The 12,305-nt window shown below is 38.9% G+C and overlaps 1 protein-coding gene across 1 annotated transcript in view; it reads left to right on the top strand.

Moving 5' to 3' along the window:
* CDK13 (cyclin dependent kinase 13) overlaps window positions 1-11,890 on the top strand; it is a 49,669-nt gene extending 37,779 nt beyond the window's left edge. Inside the window, 4 exon segments of the mRNA XM_041122637.1 lie at window positions 1,874-2,079; window positions 5,077-5,637; window positions 5,813-5,854; window positions 6,737-11,890. Coding sequence (XP_040978571.1) covers window positions 1,874-2,079; window positions 5,077-5,637; window positions 5,813-5,854; window positions 6,737-7,593 — 1,666 coding nt within the window. The 3' untranslated portion in view covers window positions 7,594-11,890.
* Window positions 11,891-12,305: the final 415 nt, after the last annotated feature.

The raw sequence follows: 12,305 nt of genomic DNA, 5'->3' as shown, positions 1-12,305 counted from the left end.
ATTCTGCAAAGGTACCTGAGAGTTAAAGTGAAATACCATAAATCGTTTCCTGTGCCAGATGAGATTCTTGGTTTTACAGCAAGGAGAAGTGAAATACTTTGTGCAGGGTTTTTCCAGTCAGTTTCTCTGAGAGGAAATGTATTGCAATGTCCAGTAGGGTTTTAGCAGTGACTTATTTGTACTAATTAAAATGACAACTCATATTGGGACAGGCCCTGAGGAAAACAATGAAAAGGTATTACAGAATCTGCAGGTTTCATTCTTCCCTCAAGTTAGCTGTCACAATATAGAACATTTATTATTGTTTGAGTAAATTGTACCTTCAAGGCAGCCTGTACAGACTTCTTTTAAATTAATTACTAACTGGGAAAAATGTTTGAGTTTTATCTAAGAATTTTATTTAAAATCTTTCGAGACTTACCTGTTACATACACACGGTTGTTACTAATGCTCCTGATGCATAAGGCTAAGAGGTTTCGCTGCCTGAATATGACTATATATATCACTGTCTGAATATCAGTAATCGGCAATTTTAGGCTGTTCACTAAAATCTCAGAACCACTTGTACAGCATGTTGCTTATATGCATTTTAAAGTTAAGTGAATGGGAAGAAATTTGGTTTTCTTCAGGGGCTTGGTAGTGCATCTGTTCTAGAAACTGATACATGGAAATTCAAAACAAACTAGGCCTTGGGGTCCTTTTAGAAATTAAAAGGAACCACACTCACTTCTGACAGAGCTTGCACAGGAAAGCGTTGACTGTTCTCTTGAAAGACTAAAGTTCTGCTTTGGGAAGAAACAGCTGTTCGTTCAAAGAAAGTGACAGTGCTGATTGCAAGGACTGTAGGGTACTTCTTGCAATGAGTTCTTGCTTGCTTCCAGTTGTTTCTGACTAAATACTTGGCAGGTCTTTGACCTGGTATGCAAAGGAACAGAATAAAGGAAGCAGTTGTCATAATTGCCTTTCCAGTGGTTCTTGTCATCTGTCACCTAATTTTTCCATGTTCCTGGGTGAGGGAATCACTCAGTTATTAATATGTAATAGGAAAACAGAAGACACTATTTTTACTGTGTGTCTCAGTATTTCCATTATCTGTGGGATGAGTCTCTGTGTTCCTCAGGAAATCAGAATTGGGATGCCTGCAGGGAACAGTAATGGAAGGACAGAACTGGTGGCAGATGACTTCCTTAGGAGACTTTTGCCTCTCCTTTTATCTGTCTTAAAGGACTGGGATATGCCTTGTTCTTCCTAGTATCCTAACTTTGCTAGTGTCAAGTGCTATTTATTCCTGCAACTTATTTTTTTTTCCTCATACTTTCTTGATTGTCTGTTCTGTACAACTGTAAACACTAGATACCCCTGTCTGTTACTGTGGACAAATATTTGAACTCATGAGGCAGTAGTACTTTTACAAGCGGACAAAAGGAATTGGTCACCCAGACCCTGAAAAAACCACTTTTTTATTGATAATAACTCTGTTATCTGTTACTCTGCAAATTCTGTTCTATAGCAAGTGTGCGGCATTGAATTTGAAGTCTTGAATTACACAAATAATTAGGCTTTTCATAAGTATGAATGCCAGAAAGTAACCTGATGCTCATTTTAAGATATATGTTCCCCTTTTCTGCCAGAGGGGCCTGTGCTTCTGAAATAGACAATCAATGAAGAGATTTCAGCCAGAAAAAGCAGGTCTGAGATTTTGCTGGCTTTGAGTGTTTTCTGATGTATTTCTGAGTTCCAGTAGGTTCATCTTTCAAAAGTTACGTTATGTACAATTTGAGCATTTATTTTACCAACATGGTTTAAAAAAAAAAAAATTTTATAAAAAGTAAATTATGGGATAAAACTGATTATCTCTAATCATTCTTTGCAGCCTTCCTTTGTGGCAGGATTGCCATGAGCTGTGGAGTAAGAAACGTAGAAGACAGAAGCAGATGGGCATGACTGATGACTCAACAGCAACTAAAGTCCCTAGGAAGGATCTGTCTCTAGGCATGGATGAGAGCAGAACCAACACCCCACAAGGCATGCAAACTTCTTCCCAACTCAAAACTCAGGGCAACTCTAGTGTAGCACTTGGTCAGTAATATTTTCAGTTCTTATAATTACCTTCTACTTGGATTGCACCTCTAGAAATTTTAGATGTTATTTTCAGAGTACTGACGTCTCCTGGATTCTTGAGGGAGGAACAGTGTTGTAAGTTAAATCTTTGTTACAAAAGATTTACCCTTGCTTCTGGAAACTAGGTGTTCCTTTTAAGTTTTACTTAATTTTTCAATCTAGTCAGAGAAACTAACTTGCTCTATTTTTAGGGGATTTTATCTTTTGCTTATCTATAATTTTTCTGTAATCCCACAAGCCAGCTGCTGCTCTAAGTTCCTCACAGTCTCCATAGGTTGGAGGAGCTTTACTGGTATTGATAAGCTGAATCAGAAGGCAGATTTTAGAACAATCATAATTTCAAATGAAACAGAATCCCTCTGCATGTTATGTTAGTCTTCAGCTTTGCAAGTTGTTGGGGCTGAACCAAGTTGTTAAAAAAAATAAAATTAAAAAAAAAAAAAAAATCAAAAAAGCCCCCCCAAAACCTGGTATAACAAGAAGTAGCTACCTCTGTAGATTGCACAGCCATTAATTCTGAAACTTAACCAAAGTATCTTGCTTGGAGACCAATTTTATGAATATAATACAAAGTGTAAAGTAATGGTTTCCTGTGTGGATACCATTTGAGATACTAAGCAGTTCGGTGATAGTTCCCTCATAATATGTAGAAATATACAAAGTAACAATACCAAATGGATACGTAATAAGTTTAATTTAGACCATTTTTGATTGTGCAAAGTGACTATAAATCCTATGGCACTGATACAGGAGTTCAGCTGAAGAAAAACAGTAAATGCATTCACAGGGCCTGAAAATTCATTAATACCAACCATCTTGAATCAACTCTTCATTTAACAATAGAGCAGAGCTCCAAATACTCTGTGCAAAGATAGATAGATAGAGATATATATATTAAAAAAATAGTTCTTTTGATCATATTTTATTGCAATTTATTACCTCTTGCTCCTGTTCATCCTGTTTCTCACTGTAAGCCAGCTGTGAGCTTCTGCCACTCCGTATGTTTAGGCTGAAGTTTTGGCAGCATTTTCAAGCATGACTTTCTGTAGCCCTTAAAATTTTTTCCCCCGCAACTGAAAACTGTTACAGAAGTTTGAAGAGTCCAAAGGGTAGTAGTTATTTTCTTTGTGTTTTTATAACAAGTAGCCCAATAAGACACTATTATGTTTATTAGTCATTAATACTAACCATGCAAAATAAAGTAAACAAATAGAGAAGGAATCATTCAGACCTATATTGCTGTTTGCCTGTATGTACAGACAAAAATATATTTAGGTAGAAGAGACAACAATTTAATTTTCAGTGGAGCTTAGACAGTTCAGCACAGAGGTGTTTTCTGTATTAAGCAAAACACTTCCGGAAGCCATAATGCACCTTATCATCAATAAGACACCCTAAAGAACTCCATGTACAAATGCATGCTTTAAACAAAACTGGTGCATTTGTTTCTGAACACTCCAAAAGAAGAGGTTAAAAACACCTTGGATCAATTGCTAATGCTCTGATTCATGAATGGGGCCCCCGGTTGTTGCACCTTACAATTTAACAGGAGCCATGTAAAGCTCAGTAATTCTGTTCTGGTAAAAACTGCCACATTTCCCAGAATACAGTTTGCTCTTTGAATGGACTTGAAAGTAACCAAAGAGTATGGAATAGGTAGATTAGTTTCCCTGTTTGGCATTTTTCTGCTGAATTTTCACTGAGAGTCTGAGAGAAGTTTGAGTGTTGAATATACCATTCTCAGATGTTACAAAATCAACTGTTAAGTATGACATCCCAGTGAGAACCAGCAGTACAAGGCATTAGAAATGATGGGGTTTTTCTGTATTGCCAAATAAAAGGTGGTTTTATTTTTATATTTCTATAAATATATAAAGTCATTGATGTCCCTGGATCCTGCCTGAGTAGGTTCCAAGTGCTTGTATCCTGGTGCGCATCCACAAGTAGGTTAGTGGGTTGTGGGTTTTGCAGCACTTTCCAGCTGTGCTGCTCTTAGTCTTGCAAGGCAAATACTTAATATTTTTGTGTGTGTGACCATTTTTTCAGGCATGACTTTAAATCTGCTGTGAATTAATATATTGGTGAATTAGCAGAATGGCAGGGATAGAAGAGGAAAGAATGTGCCCGTGTTGATCTGATAAAAAATTCAGGGCTCTGCCAGCACAGTCACACACAGTAATTTTTAAATTTTTGACTACTTTCTTCTCTAAGTCATCTACTCATAGGGCATGTTGAAATCCATGCTGCTTCACTTCTTTCAAAATAAACTACCACCATGGGTGTTTGAAACTAAGAAACTACTTCGATATTCTGACTTCCTTATTCATATTCCTCTGCATCATAATCTCCTCTTACTTGTGGCAAACTCCATTTCATTGAAGAAATTGTATATCATCACAAACCTGTATTTTCCTGCTACTCAGTGATTTACTTCTTGCCCTTCAAACTCAGCCTGTGCTTTTGCATTTATACCACTAGCTTCTGGGACACCTAGAGCCTGGTCACTTGAGCAGGTGTTAGAATCCAGATGCTGAATTAGAATGGGCCAGAATATGACTAGAAATGCATTTTGCAGATGGCCACTTTTTAATAGAGGGATGTGATATGTCAAAGATAGGAAACTGCGGGGATTGTAAATCTTACAGCTGCCTAAAGCAGGTGGCCTTAAGCCACAGCTTAGTTGTACTGTGGAAAATTGAGCTCCAGCTTGATGTTTCTCATCTGTCCAAGTGCGTGTGCGCAGCCCTTGGAAGTCACTTTCTTTATATTCGATCTTACGATTCCATTTCCTATAGATAGTCCCCCAAAGGCAGTTAATATGTAAAAGCATTCCATTTCTATGTTGTCCAAACTCATGCTTTGCCAGTTGTCAGCCATGCTAGATTAGTCTTACTTTTGAGTTTCTGAAATATGTGAGTTCTAAATAATACTTAAAAACACCTTTTTTGTCTTTAGCAAAAACAAGCACTGGACAGCAGTTAAACCAGAATGAAGTGGCAATCCTGCTAAACCTGCTACAGTCTAAAACAAGTGTTAGTTTGGCACAGTTTGCTCAAGTGTTGAATATTAAGGTAAACCCAGAGACTCAGCAGCAACTAAATAAAATAAATCTTCCTGCTGGAATTTTGTCAGCAGGTGAAAAACAGTCAGAACAGCAGCAGCAGCCGCCGCCGCCTCCTCCACCACCGCTGGAACAGGAGCCCCTAAAACAGCCGACGGTCACGCAGCCTCCTGTACCACCTGCTCAGCTGAGTCAGCCTAAAGTTGAGACTGATGCTGCCCAGGCAGCTGTACAGAGTGCATTTGCTGTTCTGTTGTCTCAGTTAATAAAGGCTCAGCAAACAAAACAAAAAGATTTTGTGTTGGAGGAAAAGGAAAACGGATCAGGAAATGAAATGTCATTACAACTCAGGCAGCCTCCAGAGCCCACCACTCCTGTGTCTGTCAGTCGGGATGACGTGGAATCTCCAGCACCCAGCTACCCGCATCTGATCAAGTCATTATATACATCTGCAGGTACTGAAGGTCTTTGTACCTCGAGCAGTGGAGATGTAATAGTTTGGGGATAAAGATAAAAAGTTTGGGGTTAACATGTTAACCATATGAGTCTGTGTGAGTATAGGAGAGATAATTAAATTGATTTTGTCATGTTTTACATCTGGATCATAGAATTTGTGTCTTACTGTAACAGGTGCCATGCAGACAGAGCAAAAGATGATCCCTCCTCTAAGAGGTATACAAGTGGCAGTAGTATTTCTGATGAAGCAGTTACATTGATCATTATTCTGAGCGTTTGGGGTTTTCTTAGTGGTGTTTGTGGTGAAGACAGTCTTCTCTAGCAAATTCATAGATGGAATTTGCTAATTTTGATTGTGTGTTTAGGTAAAGCCTATTTTGGGGAGAGGGTATTTTATTTTTGGTTTTAATGCTGACTAGAGCAATTTTAGTGTCAAATTCTGTAACTGGTTACCCATAACTGTCACTAACACACATGGTTGAAGGTTTTCATTTGGGTATAGTAGTGGCTTCCTTGGTCTTCTCAAAGTTTAGAAGTCTGTTGTTGATCTTCTTGGATTGCTAGTTCAGTTTTATTGTATGGTGGTTTATGTATTGCTCTGTGGTGTTTGCAGCTGTTGAAAGAAATACTCTGAAGTGGTTTGGGGATGTTTTTGAGGGTTTTTTTGGTGGTGTTTTTTTGTTCATGTGTTTTTTAACCTTAAGTTTTGCTTGTCCTTGATAGGGTGGCCTTTTGTCCCTCAAGACTTTTATCCCTGTTTGCAAATCTTTTCTGATCCCTCTTTTAATTTTCTTGTGTTTGTGTGTTGCTTGAGTTTTGTTTTGGGCTTTTTTTTTTTTTTTTAAGGAACTTGTACCATTTTTTCTTTAACTGCTTGCCTGGTGATCTTACTTTGAGCAGAAACCTGCATCACCTTTCTGAGGCAAATGAGCTGTTGTCTTCTCCAAAATAGTCTGTCCAACTAGCAATAAATTTAACTAATAACTTAATGAGAATTGAAGTAACAAACCTCTGTATTGTTCCAGGAAAGAGTCCTTTCCTTTCTGGTATTGTTATTGTATATATTTATTCCAAAGCTTTTCTTTTTCATCTGCTTAGGTCAAGAGGATTTGGTTAGGCAGTCTGAGATGAGGCTTCTAAACCGAACACCCGAAGAAGAACGCCCTCGGATCTTGCCTCCAGACCAGCGTCCTCCAGAGCCACCGGAGCCTCCACCTCTCACTGATGAAGACCTTGATTATCGGACAGAGAACCAGCGTTTGCCTATAACTAACTCTTCAGGAACAGATCCTCATGCAGGAGTGAAAGCAGCTCTTCTGCAGCTGCTTGCTCAGCATCAAGCTCAGGCGACAACAGAGGAGCCAGTACAAACGAGCGTGGATTATCAGGCTAGAGACTCCTACGTAACAGGCCCAGACTACAAGGATAACTTTGGATCATCTTCCTTCTCATCTGCCCATTATGGCAGTAGCGATGGAATAGGAAGTGGATCATCAGGAGCATTAGAAAGGAGGAGCTTCCTTGGAAACTCAGATATTCAGTCTTTGGATAACTACAGTACTGCTTCATCTCACTCTGGTGCTGCCCCTCCTCCGTCAGCCTTTTCAGAATCCTTTCCCAGCTCAGTAACTGGTTACGGAGACATTTACCTCAACACTGGCCCCATGCTATTTAGTGGAGATAAAGACCATAGGTTTGAATACAGCCACGGCCCGATCCCGGTTCTGGGGAGCAGCGGTGACACTTCCGCAGGGCCAGAGAGTACGCACTCTTTGCCCACAAAGATGCACAACTATAGCTATGGAAGTAACTTACAGGAAAATCCCAGTGGCATCAGCCACATGCATGGACAGACTTGGACTTCTCCTGCCCAAGGACCTGGCTATTCCCAAGGATACAGGGGACACATTAGCACATCTGCAGTGAGAGGGCGAGGCAGAGGATTACCATATTGAGTATCTGTTTTTCCTCAGGCACATCATTTTTATCTGGAAAAACTTTTTTTTTTCCTAGCTGCAGTTTAAAGCAGCAGTTCAACAGACTTGAAAAATGTTAATTCAACAGCTTTATTTTTATGTGGAAAAGGGTCTTGCATACAGTAGGAAAAATTAAAAATGCTTAAAACTCATGCTGTCTGAAAACTAGATAAATTGATTGTACATGTTCACAAACTCTAGTTCTGAATTTTATTTTGTATTTTGGCAGTTTTAAGTGGATGCTAAATTTAGGGACATCAGCTTTTTATGGCACTCTTTCAGATCTTCTGAACTATGCACATTTGTGCTTTTTTTTGTAAGTTTGGACCAACTTTTATGTAAAAAAAAAATAATTTTACAACAATCAAAGCAGGGCACTGATTTATTTGGTATTTTTCTTTTTACAGAACTACCTTTAGTCAAAGGTCACTGTCAGTCTTTGCACTGCTTTCAGTGTTATTGTGGAAGGTGTACTTTGTGCTCATTTCAGATAATAAAACACAACCTTTCTCTTGATGCAAAATTTTATAAATATTTGGTCAATGTTATTTTTTTTTTCTTTCAAGAAAAAAAAAAAAGAATGGATGTTCTGGTAAAATGTTCTCTCCATCTCCCAGGCTTGTTTATATAAAAACTGTTTTACTTGAATGGTAAGTGCCTTAACATGTAAGCTTAAGGTCTGCAAAAATTTGGAAGTACTTTATAGATCAACATGAAAATACCTAAACCTAGGTAGTTAACATGAAAATTCAGATAATAGTAGGCAACTCAAATAGGTCATAACCTTGTGCTGTTTACTTCAGGTGGGCCAGTTATTTAGAGACCTAATCTTGAAGAAATCATAATTTCCCAATTGAATTTCATGAGAAATGTTGAAAGTGCTGAGAAGAATGAAGAGTGTAGTTTTTCCTCAGCTCCCTCTTGGAGTTGTAGTGTTTTAGTTCCTCTGCCAAATAAACTATACTTTATATGTCCTTACCAAGCGATGAAATAGGGTTTTTTTCTTTTAAATGTCAACAGCAGTAATGACTTGACTTTGTGTGAAAAGATGACACTGTCGTCTTTTGACCACAAATACAGCATTATAGGAAGTAACCAAAGGAAGAATGACCAGTATTTAAACCACAGCAAAATGTTTGACACTAGTTCTAATTCTCTGTAAACTTGTGATTGTGCCAATTAATCGATTTTATATCTGCTATTCCACAGAATATTTTAATATTGGAATCGAGTCTCTCTGAACAACTGATAAAATGACTGTAGTTAAAACTCTTACCAAGAGCCACTCCTCATATTAATTACAACTTCCAGCATGTTTTTTTTCCTTTGACAACAAGTGGTCTCTCTCCTGCAGAGAGGAGGTATGGTTATATTTTGCATGTACGTAAAAGAATGTTTTAAAGCCCATATTGGAAACAATTTTCCAACTGATTATCCAGTTGACAAATCGGTACCTTATGTAACTGAGTGTTTAATTATTACTTTTTAAAAAGTAAAATTTCTACTTACACTATTACAAACGTAGTCTTGTCAGTGACTTTTTGGATTTTCAGAATAGAAGCCAAAGTTGTTGGTGTTTTGTTTTGGTTTAGTTGAAAATCCTGGTTCATATATGGCTAACTACCACACTGTAGAGCATGGAGAAACTCACTTCGCTAACTACGTAGCGTTTGAGGATCTGGCAAATGAGAAATGGAGAGAGTCATGCTGCTTACGATGTCCCTGTAAGTCTGGCAGTTGCCTTCACTAGACACAGTAGAAAATCCTGCGATCTGAAAATAAAAGCGGCCTGGTCAGAAACAAATACTTACGACCTGAATAGCCTGTGCTTAAGAAAAACAAAAGCTTCATTTGTGAATGACAGTGCGTTGGATAGTTTTCCTTGAGTAAGGACACCCCCATAGCATTTTTCTGCTAGTAAAATTTTAAAGGCAAAAATCATTAGTGTCATTTAGATATGGACAGTGTCAGCTAAGGCTTTTTGTTTACTACTCTTTAAAAAACAATCCCACAGTGATACACACAGATTGCTTTTTTCAGAATCAAGCAAAAGACTTTCAAAGCTTTTAAGCAATTGCTTTCACTAAAAATGTTCAGTCTGGTGTTACTTTCCTGCACTTCAAATGTAACTGCAGGTGATAGTTGGCTAAACAAAGCAGGTAAGTTCAAATGGAAGGTAGATCTCAGCGGACTAAATGATTTGACTTCCAATACAAAAATGCAAGGAAGACGTTGTGTCTCCTACTGCTTCCCTTTTTGGAGGTAAATTTTCAAGTCATTTAGTTCACCTCATTTAATGCAGAGAAGTCAGTCTCCTCTGCATGTGTAAACGACAGTGCGGTTTCCTTATGGGCTGTCAGTACTCTGATATTGCATCGTTCCGCCGAAATGGATTTCAGTCTTCGGCCATGAAAAAAACCAACCCCAAAACAGCACGAGTAATCCTGACTATGAGGAGAGAGAAGGAGATGCAATAGACAGTTGACTTCCAGAGGAATCAGAAACAAGACTCTGGCACGCTGTGGCAGATGCGTACCGCACAATGACTTTTCCCCAAATTCAGTTTAAGCCTGTGACTTTGAACACTATATTTGCCTGGGACAACAGTGTTGGGATAATTTGGAGGAAAAGGTAACATTTCCATATATGGTAACTCTGAAGAGGTTACCTTCTTTGCAACCCGGGGGATCTTCTTGGCTCTTTTGCTGACAGTCTTTCCTCCCGGGCAGGTGGAGGCTGCGCATGGGCTGCGTGTGGGTAAGGAGCTCTGCCCTCCCTCCGCAGGGCAGCCCTTGGGGTGCATGGCAGGAGGATTTCTGCCTGCGGCCACACACCCCTCGCCCCAGAGTTGCCCCTGGGCAGGTTAGCAGCCAGGGAACTGGCCGGATCTAAGGACTGAAGGTCCACGTTCATTTGCACCGGACCTGTGTGTTATCTATCGAAATTTCTTTTGCATTAAATCACATGACAAGGTGCTTATGTCAGTTCAGAATTTTACCCTTTTGAACAAATTTCACTCGGCAGAGTGAGTGTGTACTAGTTTGGCATTTTACATCATGTGGCTCTTGCATTTTTGATGCAGTAGTAGACATTCTGAAAACCGCATTATTTTTCTGTGGAGCCGTGGCTTTTGTTACTTCCCCCCCCCCATTCCTTTGGGTTTACATTTTCTGTGCTGCAATTCCAAAGTGTGCTACAGAGACCTGGACACTACATCGAAAAGTAAGTGTTGTGTGTTTGTATTTCTAAATAAACATAGCAAAATACTGTAATCATGGACTATCAAGTAGCAAGTACTTCATTATTTATATTAAGTGGTCTTCAGCCATACAAAGAGGAAGAAAGCGAGCACGACTGGACTGCTATGACCATGACTTAAAACGCTTAGACTATTACAATACTTAAAATCAGCCAAAAGAAAAGGAAACGGCTTTTATCATGGATCGCTGGTTGTTGTTGTTATCTTGAACAGAAGGAGCAGTGTTAGGGAAGAGGTGTAAAAATACATGTATCCTTAAATGTTAATATAATTTCTTGGAAAAATAATTTTAAAATGTCAAACTTTATATTTTCTTATGTTTCCATAAAACATGGTCCATGTTAAATTTTCTCCATACCATGGTAGTGTAAGGTGCTTTCTAGAAGCAGAGGCGGTAAGTGCTGTAATGTAAGTTCTTACAGTTTGAGTGCTCTTCTCCTTTTGCTTGGTGCAAGAGACAGTTTCCGTTTTGGTGAAGTTTACAGTTGGATGAGTTTAATAGATAATTGTAAGGTAAAGACTGAAGTAACATAGGATACCTCTTGTCTGTGGGCAAATTAGATCTCAGACCATGAGTTCTGTTTCCAAGAGAGAAAAATCTCGGATGTATTTCTTGCATTCTTCTTTTTGTTAATAAAACACGCAAGTGTTTTACATACAACATTTCTCCAGTCTGTTCTGTTACACTGTTTTTTACATAGGGAAATTCTGGCTATTTCCCTTCTTGATAGTTTTGGGATGTTCTATATATGCGGAAGTGTGTCATGAAATACAGAATCACCAGAAAACTGATCTGAATTCTGTATTTAAAAATGAAATGACCTTGGGTTGACTTAAAATCGAACTAACTTTTGCTTATCAGGGTGAAGAATACTTTATTGCAGGAGTTATTTCAAGACAACCTAATTTAAAATAATTAAACTGTTATGCTTCAGCTTGCTTACTCTTTGTTATTTTAAGCCATTTGTATATAAAATGTATTGTGCGGCCTGTAAATAAAATACATGAAAACTTGAAGCCTTTCATTGTTTTCCCTCTCCAGTTGTCAAACAGCATTTCAAGAGAACATTGGGTTAAACTGAGGTGGGTTTTTTAGTGTCCAAATGAATATACTTTTCGGTGTGTTAAAATTCTGCAAGTTATTAAAAAAATATTTGCTGCTGCGGTACTTTTTCAAAGGCAAACCGCAGTGACTGGCAGTACGAGTGCTTGTTGCCAGAGTGGGGCTCCTGGTTAATGCAGGAGCCGAGGTGCAGCCAGCGAGTGCTGACGGTGCGGCAGAAGCGGGCGGCGTGCTGGGACGCAGTTAGGGGAAGCAGGCGCTTCCCGTGGTGAGAAGATGCTGCTGTTGCCAGCACCTCTGGCGTGAGCTTTTTGGGATGGTGGGCTATGTGTAATGTGACATTTTTTTCTTAGCGCTGTCCAAGCAGAG

This window comes from Aquila chrysaetos, chromosome 3 (genome assembly GCF_900496995.4).
Source record: "Aquila chrysaetos chrysaetos chromosome 3, bAquChr1.4, whole genome shotgun sequence".
NCBI lineage: Eukaryota > Metazoa > Chordata > Aves > Accipitriformes > Accipitridae > Aquila > Aquila chrysaetos.
The sequence above is the reverse complement of the archived record's forward strand: the minus strand, read 5'-3'. Positions and strand labels throughout refer to the sequence as shown.